Here is a 14,493-nt window from a genome sequence, read left to right on the forward strand (position 1 = left end):
AACAGTCCTTGTTGTGCTACTTAGGAGGACCTCACAGGTTCAGTAGTGTCTCAGCATTATTTATGCCTTCTCTGATAGAGGGTGTAGGATGAAGTTAGACTCTGATCCAATGTCAGCTTTGTGCGTTTTCCCCTTGAATGGTTTAGTTCAGGATTATGGGATATTAATCTGATTCTAGATCAGTAAGAGCAGACAGCTGGCTGCCACTAACAGAGCTCCCCGTAGCGGATTGGAGATTCACAGAGTTCAACAGAGACCAGGCCATAAAGCGATAAACCAAAAGTGAGGGACAGGGGGAGGGGAACGTCATCATTTTCATTTATCCTTTATCCACCTTCTGGTCTTGTCAATATAAGAGAAATGGACACGAGCCAACACACACACACACACACACATGCACAGACAACACACACAGACAACGTGACGTTAGAGTGTGTGAGACAGGCTCGCAGTAACCGTTGTCACGGCGACATCCCAGACATGCAGCAAGACCATGCCAAGCACTCCGCTCCCCTACCCCAAAACCCTGTGACACATACCCCATCCTCCCCTGTCCCCCCCATGCAACATGCGGTGCACACACATAATGCTTCACAGGACAAGCAGCGGCACGGCCGTACACAGAAAGCATCCTCTGTGTGGTTTAATAACACAATAATGTTTATCGGTTTGGGTTTAGTAGTGGTTACTGGCAGGAGGATATGACATCATTGAAACTACATGTGCTACATCTATAGGAGATATTAGATGAAGAGTTGTTGTTGTCATACAGAGACAATAGAGCTGTAAAGCTCTATTCAAATCCTCTGATCTCTCAATGAATAATGGGTGCAGGGCCTGACAGAGTTAATAGGTGAGCGTGAGAACAGAATTCAGCCGATCAAGGTAATCTAAGAAAATCAAGATGGCCACCACGGCAGCCATTCTTTTAAAGGTAAGATGGGCTGAGGTTTTAGGTTAGGCTGCCTTAGGCCTGAGGAGGGCTATACAATAAGTATTAGGGGTTGGGGAAAAATACATCTCGTTATCAGAAAATAATTGAAAAGAGAGAGGGGGGTTGGTTGTGAGTGGCATTTTAGAGACCATTTTCAAAGCAAAAGAAGGGAGAAGTTGGAGGATGAGAAGAAGTTGGAGGATGAGAGAGAGAAAAGACATCAGAGATATAAACAACGAGTGATAAGAAAAAGAGGTTGAAAGTGATAGAATAAAAGAAGGATCTACCACCACACAAGCTGGTCGAGTCTGTAACACAGCATCCTGCCTGAAGAATACTGTCTGTCTGTCTCTACAGAACAGAGGAGAGTGGGGGTGAGAATTTAACACTACACATACAAGGGACATTATTCTGTGGGTCAGAGGTGAAGGTCAAGTGTGAGGGTTTTGACCTCTCTCATTGGGCCGGTAGGTAGTGATGGTGGGTGGGGGATAGGGGACAGGTGAAGGGCAAGAAGGGGGGTCTGTGGGTTTTTAATGTCAAACTAAGGTCATCACCTAGAGATGACAGTTTACACAGGGAAAGGGGAGAGAGGTATTTTCAAAGACTGGACTGCTATGGTTACCCCCAGACACAGTAGATGGAGGTGGTGGGGGATGGAAGGTTAGAGGTCAAAGTCTGAAGGAGGAGTTATATTACAGGGGACACTTCAGGAGGGAGGCTGTTAGGACTGAGGGACAAAATGGAGGGAGGAGAAGAAGGGAGAGAAAAGAGAGGATAAAGCAGAGAGGTGGGGCAGGGAGAGGAGAGATGAGCTGAGCTGATAGGAATGAATGAACAGAGGACAGAAAAGCAGAGAGATGCAGATATGCAGAGAGAGAGAGAGATGGAGAGAGAGAGGCAGGGAGAAATATATGGAGAAATAGAAAGATAGAGAAATGGCAAAGTGAAGAATAGAAAGAGAGAGAGAGATGCGGAGAGAGGGATGCTAGAGATCGAGGTAGAGGTAAAGATTAGCAGAGATGCAGGTAGGGAGAGCAGCTGGGAGCATAAGGAGGGTTTGAGGGACAGTAAGTTCTGGCAGTAGAGAGATCTTCTGTGCCTACAGGCTGTTCTGCTGGCTGCCCCTGAGGCTCACAGCGATCTGCCTACGAAGGGACACGTGTGTGTCATAAGGGTGTCATAATGTGTCGTAAGGGTGTCATAATGTGTTGTAAGGTTTATAATAGGGGGTATGAGGTTATATTAGAGCAGTGGTCACTACCATCCCTGGTCTGAGAGAGAGGGTGTGTAGGACAGGTTTCTGTCCTTGATTCTGTTGGTCAGCTAATCAGCAAGACCTTGATTAGTTGAATCAGAGAACTGTTAGTTCTCCAGGACCAGGGTTGGTGACAACCAAATGAGTTGGGTATATGAGTGTGTGTTAGAATATCTGAAGGATTTCACAGGTATATAAGTGTATTTAACGGGCATGAGTGTGAGCCGGTGTGTGTGTGACTGTGTATGACAGTGTGTGAGAGAGGTAATGGTAGTGCCCGTGTGGTGGTGGGGGTGAAGGGGCAGGCATGCGAGTGGCGGGTTAGGAGGAGGGGAGGAGACAGCATGTGAAGAGGAGGGGACTGGAAACAGAGTAGAACTGCATTGACAGAAGAACGGGGACGGGTGGAACAGATTCACTTGCAGATTTTACTACAGGGCCGAAGAGATTCTACTACGAAAAAGAGGCTAGACGTTATTCTGTGGCAATGATAACAGTTAACTGGTTAGCAAACTACACAACCAACTAGATAGACAACAAACTATATTCAGCTCTCTGTCCTCTACCCAGAAAATACATCCTGATTTGTATATGTTGGACTACTGTACAAGTAAAGACAGAGACCTGCTCCTCTATGTGTGTGTGCATGTGTGTGTGTGTGTGTGCCTGTGTGTGTGTTTGCAGTAGCGCCATCCACAGGACGGAGAGACTCAGAGGACAGAAGTCGTACGGACCTTCCAAGCCCGGCTGCACACGCATACTGGTGTGTGTGTATGTATGTGTTTTTGTCTGTGCATGTGTGTTTAGCTGTGTGTATACACTATTTTGCCAGCTTGGCCAAACATTTATATATATTTTTGTATAAATAGATATCTTTAATATTTTTCCACTAGTATACATTAAAGAGGTCACTCTAATGTACACACCGGTTTAGAGTCAATATCAAAGTTTGAGACCCCCTGAAGTGTACTTTAGCCAAAGCTCCTATAAATTACCACAGCTGATTTGATGTATTCTATTCCACTATGCCTCTCAACGTTCTTGCAAGCATGCCCAGCAGCTAGCAGTGGGTGTTTGTGTTTGATAATACGTGTGTTTAAAAGGTATGTGTTCATCCATTACAGTGCAAAAGAGCTGAGAAGTTCCTCCATTCACCCCTTCCTGTGGATAAACCTGTCTGACCTTTGTCCCTTGACCCTAAACCCCCCTACCCTCCATCCCTTCTCCCCATTCCCCACAACGACATCAGCACTCCTCTTCATCAAATAACAAAAGAGAAGAAGAAAATGGAGATAAAGCAAAATATCAGAAACAAAATGTGGCAAGAAGAAGAATACACCAACACTACGGATGTACACAGCTGTGGAGGAAGGCACTGACCCCCTGGTTCTAGGGGTCCTGACCTTATGTAGGCCACCATGGGACACCTGTTCCCAGTGAGCCTGCGGAGGGCTCATATGCCTGAGCATGTCATACATATCCCTGCAACTGATCCTGCCACTGCATGTCAGCGCAGCACAGCCACCGCCCCCACAGCCACAGCCAGAACAGCCACAGCCAACCACAGCCAACCAGAGAGAGAGCAGAGAGAATAAGAGAAGAGAGTAGGGGGTGGGAGAAGGGTAGAGAGAGAAGGAGAAGAGGGAGGGAGAGAGAGCAAGAGAGAGCGAGGGAGAGAGAGGGGGGGAAAGAGATAGTGAGGGAAGAGAGAGAAAAGAGGGGGACACAGATAGAAAGAGAGATAGAGAATGAGAGTGAAAAGAGAGACCAAAGCAAAGAGTAGAGAGGAGAAAAGAAACAAAAACAAAGTTATTTGGCTGGTTTGAGAGCGAGAGACGCAGTGAGGCTGTCTAGAACTGGTCTGAGCGGGCGGGGTGAGGGGGGTAGAACTGGTCTGAGCGGGCGGGGGTGTATATCTTGCAGAAGATAAGAGGGGGTATAGGGAGGAGGAAGAGCGGAGTTGAGTGGTTGAGAACTTTTAGTAATGAAACCCCCCAGTTCTATGCAAGTGGAAGGAGAGATTGCATAGAAGAGCAGAGAGACTTCAGAGGCAAGCACTGAGCTCCTGCTGGGACTGGGCAATACCATGATGAGGTGGGGTGTCAATGCAGTTTCTGTCCTCCCCCCCAGAACAATGCAACGCTACAGATCCACAGTGTGTCTGGCACCACAACTAGCCGTGGTTCAACAGCAAGCAAAACAACACAAAGAAAATTTATTTTTCCTTCACAATCAAACTCTTAAAAGTTTTTAATTTATTTTCATTTCAGTGGTGCACAGCGTCATGCTCGTCTGGGTGTCTGCATTGTCCTACACATTCTCCTTTCAGATCAGAATGCAAGTAGAAATGGGCAAAATAAAGAAAGAGAAAGTATAACAAAATGAAAATCCAATCAGATCAGATAGCTGACACTCATTCCATTCTTGGATGCTGCTTGGCAGGTGTGGTTGAGTTGTAGTGGGAAGTCAGCCTTGCAGGCCACTCTATGGGGGCATTTCTTTCCCTAAGCCAAGAGGCGGAGTCGATAACTCGCAATAAACTGTACATATCCTTATAATGAATCGACCGCTGCAAAAAGAACAGGAGGAGTTAGAACAAACGTAGAGGACAGATCGACAAGAGAGAACAATGGGAAGAAAGAAGGCACAAGATTGACAGAAACAAGATATCATAACAGCAAAATTACTGTACAGTGTACACACCACACACACATACTACACACCACACACACACACACACACACACACACACACACACACATTGTTGTTGCCCGTCACCCATTTGAGCTGTAGTGCTTTTCTTCTGCAATGACACTGCAGTCTTTCCCTCATTTCCTACCATTGTCTCAGCCTATCCTTCTCTATTTAACCACTTCCTGTCTATTATCGTTCCCTGTTGTCCTAATACAACCCATCCCCTGTCTCTCTCTCTCAATTCCTCTTCCTAATTCCTCTCTCTCAATTCCTCTTCCTAATGCAACCCATCACGTCTCAATTCCTCTTCCTAATGCAACCCATCTCTCTCTCAGATTCCTCTTCCTAATGCAGCCATCCCATTCCTCTTCCTAATGCAACCCATCCCGTCTCTCTCAATTCCTCTTCCTTAATCCCCGTCTCTCTCAATTCCTCTTCCTAATACAACCCATCCCCGTCTCTCTCAATTCCTCTTCCTAACAGAACCCATCCCCGTCTCTCTCAACCCTTCCCTATCCCCGTCCCCGTCTCTCTCTCAATTCCTCTTCCTAATACAACCCATCCCCGTCTCTCTCAGAACCCTTCCTAACAGAACCCATCCCCCGTCTCTCTCAATTCCTCTTCCTAATACAACCCATCCCCGAACCTCTTCCTAACAGAACCCATCCCCGTCTCTCAATTCCTCTTCCTAATACAACCCATCCCCGTCTCTTCTAATACAACCCATCCTGTTTCTCAATTCCTCTTCCTAATAGAACCCATCCCCGTCTCTCTCTCAATTCCTCTTCCTAATAGAACCCATCCCCGTCTCTCTCAATTCCTCTTCCTAATAGAACCCATCCATATATCTATCTCTCAATTCCTCTTCCTAATAGAACCCATCCCCGTCTCTCTCAATTCCTCTTCCTAATAGACCCATCCCCTCTCTCTCAATTCCTCTTCCAAATAGAACCCATCCCCGCTCTCAATTCCTCTTCCTAATACAACCCATCCCCGTCTCTCTCTCTCAATTCCTCTTCCTAATAGAACCCATCCCCCCGTCTCTCTCAATTCCTCTTCTAATGAACCCATCCCGTCTCTCTCTCTCAATTCCTCTTCCTAATAGAACCCATCCCCCGTCTCTCTCTCTCAATTCTCTTCTAATGGAACCCATCCGTCGCTCTCAATTCCTCTTCCTAATACAACCCATCCCCGTCTCTCTCTCAATTCCTCTTCCTAATAGAACCCATCCCCGTCTCTCTCTCAATTCCTCTTCTCAATTCCTCTTCCTAATAGAATCCCCGTCTCTCTCTCAATTCCTCTTCGTCTCTCTCTCTCAATTCCTCTTCCTAATAGAACCCATCCCCCGTCTCTCTCTCTCAATTCCTCTTCCTAATAGAACCCATCCCCGTCGCTCTCAATTCCTCTTCCTAATACAACCCATCCCCGTCTCTCTCTCTCAATTCCTCTTCCTAATAGAACCCATCCCCGTCTCTCTCAATTCCTCTTCCTAATAGAACCCATCCCCGTCTCTCTCAATTCCTCTTCCTAATAGAACCCATCCCCCGTCTCTCTCTCAATTCCTCTTCCCAATAGAACCCATCCATATGTCTATCTCTCAATTCCTCTTCCTAATAGAACCCATCCATATGTCTCTCTCTCAATTCCTCTTCCTAATAGAACCCATCCCCATCTCTCTCTCATTCCCCTCATTCATTCCCTTCCCCCTCTCTGCCAGCAGTGGTGTGTGCCAGTAATTGGTTGTGTGTGGAGTATAATTAAGGAATAGATCATTAACTAGAAATGCATGTGAATGCTAAATGGCCTAATGTGTAATAGCCACTTGTCATACAGAGCCTATCTCCCCATATATTTTCTGTTCCCCCCTCCCTCCTTCCCTCCCTCCCTTGCTTCTCTCCAGAAAATCCTCCTTGTTTTCTTCCATGCCTGTCTTTATCTCAATTTGCCATGTTACCAAGACCTTTTAATTCTGATTGTTTTGATATTCCTACCCATCTCAGTCGTTCTCATTCTCTCTCTCAATTTCCCCTCCCCCCCTGTGTCTCTACCTCCTTCCCTCAATCTCTCTCTCCTCCTCTTCTTCTCTTCTTCTCTCCTCTACATTGCAGACTACAGGACAGCAGAAGGATAACAGGCACTGGAATACAGATACTAGGAAACTTAGCGTGTTTCAGGTTCCACGGGGTTGAATATACAGTACAGTAAAGGGGGAGGTTTGTTGCCACAGTAAGTTTAGGCAGTATGCAGATTCCAGAGGGGGTGGAGGTGGGTGGGGTCTGAACCACACACAGATAGGGAGGGGCACAGGGAGGGAGGGATAACTGGATCACTGAGAAGGTTACTGCTCAGATCCATGATCCACCTACAGCTGCTGTCTTGTGTGGGTTCTTTGACTGATTTGGGATCAGTTCAACTAAGGAGACTTGGCCTTTATATCCTTTATGACTCTTGTCCTTTATAACTGGAGTAATTTACTTCATGGCTACTGCAACACTCCCAGACTCCCTCTTTTCATCTGATGTTCCCAAAGACTGAACTTAGATCAGTTTTACCACAGGCTAATGAGATCTAGTGCCAGATTGATCTAATTTACTAAGTTTGTGTTATTATTATTGTGTGTGCTTTGTGTGTGTGTGTGTGTGTGTGTGTGTGTGTATTATTATTTACAGCAGCTACTGTGTGTGTGTGTGTGTGTGTGTGTGGCTATGTGATGTGTTTCATGTGATGTCACTCACCAAGCTGCTTGGTCATATTCAGCCCATATCCTGACATACTCGCCCTAGATGATGTGGGCCGAGGATGGAGGAGTCTCTGGTCAGGTACTCAAAGTTGTCCATGATGACAGCCACGAACAGATTCAGCATCTAAAAACACAAACAGCCACATTATTACACAGTATTATGTCAGCCAAGCAAGTGTGCACTTATAACAGACTAGGTTGCAAAAAATAAATTCCCATGGTTTTCGGGAAATCCTGCACTGTAAACCTCAAGGCATTTTTAACTCAAATACTTAATAAGTTATACTCTAAATCAATAAAGTCATTATTACTTAACATGTTTATGTGGTACTGACTCAAAAGTAAATGTAAATGAAAAATGAAAAATATATTTTCCCTAGCATGCTCTACTGCAGTTAGATTTTTTGGAATTGTTTTTAATGTCTGTGTTTTTGCATGTACATTGAGTGATTGATTGATTAAATGTTATGCTACAATGTATGTTTCTAATCCAATCACTTCATTTTTGCACTTGTTACTGAAATGGTTGTTCCAGTTTAAATGGCTTAGTTCGTTTCCTCCCACTGTTCTTAACCCTGGCAGTCAATATGAATGCAGGTTGTGGGTGAATACACATTCAACTGTTGGATAGTCTAACGCTGACTAAATCCCAATAGGAATTTGCAAGCCAGCATAATGTGATTTACAGTTAGGGTTGCAAAATTCTGGTAAATTTCCCAGGATTACTGGAAACCTTTTGGGGAATGTTTGTGGAATTTTGCAAACCTATTTGCATGACTGATGTGGCCTGTAAACGAAGAGTTTCAGGCCACTGTATAAGGCCTTATGATACATGTAATGGTCCAATAATAGTGATAGATTTTGCCTAGGAACTCTCTTGGTGAAGACCAAGGGCTAGAAAATTAACCAATTCAACAACCATGTCTCTGTCATTAACAAATAGAGTCATGGGTGGTAACTCTACAATTCAATCGAAAAGGCAAGGCACACTGGGAAATTATTGGAGGCATGGCTTAGTGGGAGCGTTACATTTAAGAATACCTTACAAAAAAAATATATTTTGTATTACACATATGAAGGTAGTACTACTAACTTCAGCTATTTAAGTTTATTTTTTAGTTAATCGGTTTCCTCAAAATGTTTGAGTAGCCAGAACCTATCTGGTTTTGCAGTGTGGTTGGACTATTCTGGAGTTTCTGCTTATTCCCTCCTGATTACGGAATCCTCCAACTAAGATTTAGGGAATTTTGCAATCCTATAACCGACACTAAGGGGAAAATATGACTAAAAGGGGAATAGAGAAAGACAGACAGCTAGAGCTTCTCACCAGGAAGGAGCAGAAGAAGATGAAGGACACAAAGTAGAGGTAGGCAAACTGGCTGCCACACTCTGGTTCAGTGTTCCCTGCCAGAGGATCACAGAGCTTCCCTCCAAGACACGACAGCATGATGTCATGCCACGCCTCGCCCGTGGCACTCCTATACAAATACACACACGTTGGAGACACACATATGCATGTACTGTACACACAGGCACGCACAAATGTAAACACACACACACACACACCTGAAGAGCAGCATGAGAGCTTGGAAGAAAGTCCTGAAGTTGTTGTGTTCGTTGATGGCGCTCCCCTCTTCCTCCTCCATCCCTATGTTCCCAAACAGCTGACAAAACAACAAAGTGTCAGCATCCTAGGTAATATGGGAGAATGCACAACCTCATACACGTTCCTATGGCAGGCAAGTGTCAGCATCCTAGGTAATATGGGAGAATGCACAACCTCATACACGTTCCTATGGCAGGCAAGTGTCAGCATCCTAGGTAATATGGGAGAATGCACAACCTCACACACGTTCCTATGGCAGGCAAGTGTCAGCATCCTAGGTAATATGGGAGAATGCACAACCTCACACACGTTCCTATGGCAGGCAAGTGTCAGCATCCTAGGTAATATGGGAGAATGCACAACCTCACACACGTTCCTATGGCAGGCAAGTGTCAGCATCCTAGGTAATATGGGAGAATGCACAACCTCACACACGTTTCTATGGCAGGCAAGTGTCAGCATCCTAGGTAATATGGGAGAATGCACAACCTCATACACGTTCCTATGGCAGGCAAGTGTCACTTTCCCTGGGTGCTTTTTATAAAGTTCATGTTGATCTGTAAAAATGCCCATTCATTTTGACTTGTTTTTCTTCATGTCTCTACTCACCTGCATCCCGATGATGGCATAGATGAAGAACAGCATGCCGATAAGCAGGCACACGTACGGCAGCGCCTAAACAGACATAAAGAGCTGGAGTACTATTCAGTGTGTGTGTGTGTGTGTGTGTGTGTGTGTGTGTGTGTGTGTGTGTGTGTGTGTGTGTGTGTGTGTATTCTGTCATAGGTCCCCACAATGCTGCTAAGTGGGTTTTGTGCAGAGGTGGGACTAAGTCACTATTATTCGAGTCATGAGCAAGTCTCAAGTCCCAAGTTCCATATCTTCAGTCGAGTCCCAGAAAGAACAGGTCGAGTCTCGGGTCCAGTCCATGTCGTGCATTCTAAGGGAATGTCGAGTCAAGTCACAAGTCAAGTAAACAAATCTCTACATGCAATGACTTGTTCCAACTACAAATCCTGGCCTTGGAACTATAAGGTTCTATCTTACATGTCAGAAATGAGTTAGCCACGTATAATAGATCTTGAGATGATTCTTCATATGTCTGTAAAGTTATATTTTTGAAAAAGTACATTAAGTGAAAACATGTCAACTATACAATTCTGTGAGGTCACATCGTTGTTCAGTGATGACAGTTATTTGTCTAATGATCATAATGTATGTCTTAATGTATTTGATGTGTTCTGACTATTTTGGTAATATACTAATTCTATCATTTATGTATTCAAATAGCTATAGTCGTAAGAACTGAATATGTCTAATTTAGAAGTGTCAAATAGAACCATATGGCTGAACATACATTAACATTTCAGAACCATAAGCTTATCTTCTAATGCACGCCCCTAAAAAGATCTCACTAGAAAACACTTCTGATGGAGCGATGTATGAGAGTCGGGAAGCAAGTTCAGGGAGTGAATACATTTAATTAATAAATGAACAAAGCAAGAAACAAAACAGTGCACCGACATGAACCGGGAACAGAAACAATGACGACTGGGGAAGGAACCAAAGGGAGTGACATAAAGAGCAGGTAGTCAAGGAGGTGATGGAGTCCAGGTGAGTGTCATTATGCGCCTAACGCTCAAGAGCAGCCTGGCGACCTAGAGGCCGGCGAGGGAGCACGTGACAGTACCCCCTCCTCGACGTGCGGCTCCAGCCGCAGGATGTCGACCAAGATAACGATCCCGGGGATCGTCACCTCTGCCAAGGCTCGGGAACCTATCAATCCGGCTGAGGCGTGGGAGCATGACGACCTAGAGTGCCGGAGAGAGAGCATACGTGACAGTACCTCCTCCCCGGTGCGTTCGGCTCCAGCCGCAGGACGCCAACCACAGGGACAATCCCGGGGATCCAGAGCGGACAGGTTGCCTCCGCTGAGGAGCAGAAACCTGACAAACCGGCTGAGGAGTGAACCTGATGAGCCGGCTGAGATCTCCCAGGTTGCCTCGGCCGAGGCACTGGAACCTGTTCACCCCGCTTCGGCATGGGAGCCTATCAAACCTGCTGAGGCATGGACGCCTATCAAACCCGCTGAGGCATGGGAGCCTATCAAACCCGCTGAGGCATGGGAGCCTATCAAACCTGCTGAGGCATGGAAGCCTATCAAACCCGCTGAGGCATGGGAGCCTATCAAACCTGCTGAGGCATGGAAGCCTATCAAACCCGCTGAGGCATGGGAGCCTATCAAACCCGCTGAGACATGAGAGCCTATCAAACCCGCTGAGGCATGGACGCCTACAAACTGGCTGAGGCATGGAAGCCTATCAAACCCGCTGAGACATGGGAGCCTATCAAACCCGCTGAGGCATGGACGCCTACAAACCGGCTGAGGCATGGGAGCCTATCAAACCCGCTGAGGCATGGAAGCCTACAAACCGGCTGAGGCATGGAAGCCTACAAACTGGCTGAGGCATGGAAGCCTACAAACTGGCTGAGGCATGGAAGCCTACAAACCTGCTGAGGCATGGAAGCCTACAAACCGGCTGAGGCATGGGAGCCTACAAACTGGCTGAGGCATGGGAGCCTACAAACCGGCTGAGGCATGGGAGCCTACAAACTGGCTGAGTCATGGGAGCCTACAAACTGGCTGAGGCATGGGAGCCTATCAAACCCGCTGAGGCATGGGAGCCTACAAACTGGCTGAGGCATGGGAGCCTACAAACTGGCTGAGGCATGGGAGCCTACAAACCGGCTGAGGCATGGGAGCCTACAAACTGGCTGAGGCATGGGAGCCTACAAACCGGCTGAGGCATGGGAGCCTACAAACCGGCTGAGGCATGGGAGCCTACAAACTGGCTGAGGCATGGGAGCCTACAAACCGGCTGAGGCATGGGAGCCTACAAACTGGCTGAGGCATGGGAGCCTACAAACTGGCTGAGGCATGGGAGCCTATCAAACCCGCTGAGGCATGGGAGCCTACAAACCGGCTGAGGCCTCCCAGGTAGCTCCGGCTCCAACACCAGGACTCGACATCACCACCAACACAAAAATAAACACAAAAAAACACTCCCTGATGCTTCCCCTTGACGAGTCGTCATTCTGTAACGATGTACGCTGAGTCGGGAAGAAAGTTCAGGGAGTGATTTTTTTATAAATAAATTTAAAAAACAAGAAACACAAACAGCGCACCGACACGAAACAGGAACAATGACGACTCGGGAAGAGACCAAAGGGAGTGACTTATATAGAGCAGGTAATCAAGGAGGTGATGGAGTCCAGGTGAGTGTCATTATGCGCCTAATGCTGGTGACTGGTGTGCGCCCTAACGAGCAGCCTGGTGACCTAGAGGCCGGAGAGGGAGCTCAAGTGACATCTGAGATCTGGGATGTAAAAACTGATGCTCAATATCTCAGAACTTTGCTTAGTGCAGATAGAGCCTTATACTCCCAATGTCACAAAATCGTTGTCTATTTATTGTGGCTACCAGACATCCTTTTCTTTATTTCGTCTACAACATTTTGATTAAGTAATAATTGATTTTAACAACAAATTCCAAATCCAAGCTTCATTTTTATTTATTCAATTTCAAGCAATTTTGACATACCAAAATACCAGTAAACCTATGCTAGTAATTGTTGCTTGATGCCCCATTGCTGGTGAGCATGCAAAGTAATATTCTTGTTCATCACAATTTTTGGAGCTGCATATTGATATGTCAATCCTCTCTCCCTACAAGTTGATGTGTGCACTGCACCCGATTATATAGCTGTACAGTAGATGATATAGCTGTACTACAGATTATATAGCTAGCTGTACTACAGATGATATAGCTGTACTACAGATGATATAGCTGTACTACAGATTATATAGCTAGCTGTACTACAGATGATATAGCTGTACTACAGATGATATAGTTGTACAGCAGATTATATAGCTAGCTGTACTACAGATGATATAGCTGTACTACAGATGATATAGCTGTACTACAGATGATATAGCTGTACTACAGATGATATAGCTGTACAGCAGATTATATAGCTAGCTGTACTACAGATGATATAGCTGTACAACATATTATATAGCTGTACAACAGATGATATAGCTGTACAGTAGATGATATAGCTGTACAGCAGATGATATAGCTAGCTGTACTACAGATGATATAGCTGTACAGCAGATGATATAGCTGTACAGCAGATGATATAGCTGTACTACAGATGATATAGCTGTACTACAGATGATATAGCTGTACAGCAGATTATATAGCTAGCTGTACTACAGATGATATAGCTGTACAACAGATGATATAGCTGTACAACAGATGATATAGCTGTACAGCAGATGATATAGCTGTACAGCAGATGATATAGCTAGCTGTACTACAGATGATATAGCTGTACAGCAGATGATATAGCTGTACTACAGATGATATAGCTGTACTACAGATGATATAGCTGTACTACAGATGATATAGCTGTACAGCAGATTATATAGCTAGCTGTACTACAGATGATATAGCTGTACAACAGATTATATAGCTGTACAACAGATGATATAGCTGTACAGCAGATGATATAGCTGTACAGCAGATGATATAGCTAGCTGTACTACAGATGATATAGCTGTACAGCAAGCCGGCAATCCTTTCGCTAGCTCATCAAACCATTCAGTGACCAGTTCTCTTTTTGACCCGCGACTCCAAAAAAGGAGTGGTTCAAAGCTTATCCTTTCGCTAGCTCACAAACCATTCCAGTGACCCTCTTTTTTGATGTACACACATGCACACGCTCACAGGTGATTCATTTTCAAAACGCAAGATACAGAAATAAACTGAGTTTTACACTTTCATTTTGAGCTGAAAGTCATTCATGTTTACAGTCAATATCGACGAGGGATATCAGGTCACTGGAGTCTGGAGTCCAGAGCAGGCAGGATCATACGGTCTACATGTATGCAGAGAGGCTTGCAGGATCGGATGGAGAGCATGATCATGTAGCCTTTTTCTTCCTCACAAATATCCTAATTAATTTGTCAGAATATATTACATCTTCATCCCATAAGTATTGAAGTGCGATGTTACATCTATCTCTAGACATATACAGTTGAAGTCGGAAGTTTAAATAGATTTAGGTTGGAGTCATTAAAACTTGTTTTTCAACGACTCCACAAATTTCTTGTTAACAAACTGTAGTTTTGGCAAGTCAGTTAGGAGATCTACTTTGTGCATGACACAGACTTTTTCCAGCAATTGTTTACAAACAGAT

General features: G+C 45.2%; 1 protein-coding gene and 1 pseudogene across 1 annotated transcript in view; one reads left to right on the plus strand and one right to left on the minus strand.

Annotated features, from left to right (window-relative positions):
• The window catches only part of LOC115126624 (voltage-dependent P/Q-type calcium channel subunit alpha-1A-like), a 340,470-nt pseudogene that overhangs the window by 120,490 nt on the left and 205,487 nt on the right, over positions 1-14,493 (plus strand).
• LOC115126622 (voltage-dependent P/Q-type calcium channel subunit alpha-1A-like) overlaps positions 2,037-14,493 on the minus strand; it is an 87,940-nt gene continuing 75,483 nt past the window's right edge. Inside the window, 7 exon segments of the mRNA XM_065011044.1 lie at positions 2,037-2,082; positions 3,573-3,692; positions 7,622-7,665; positions 7,667-7,750; positions 8,954-9,104; positions 9,193-9,290; positions 9,842-9,907. Coding sequence (XP_064867116.1) covers positions 2,037-2,082; positions 3,573-3,692; positions 7,622-7,665; positions 7,667-7,750; positions 8,954-9,104; positions 9,193-9,290; positions 9,842-9,907 — 609 coding nt within the window.

Source organism: Oncorhynchus nerka, linkage group LG26 (assembly GCF_034236695.1).
Source record: "Oncorhynchus nerka isolate Pitt River linkage group LG26, Oner_Uvic_2.0, whole genome shotgun sequence".
Classification (NCBI taxonomy): Eukaryota; Metazoa; Chordata; class Actinopteri; order Salmoniformes; family Salmonidae; genus Oncorhynchus; species Oncorhynchus nerka.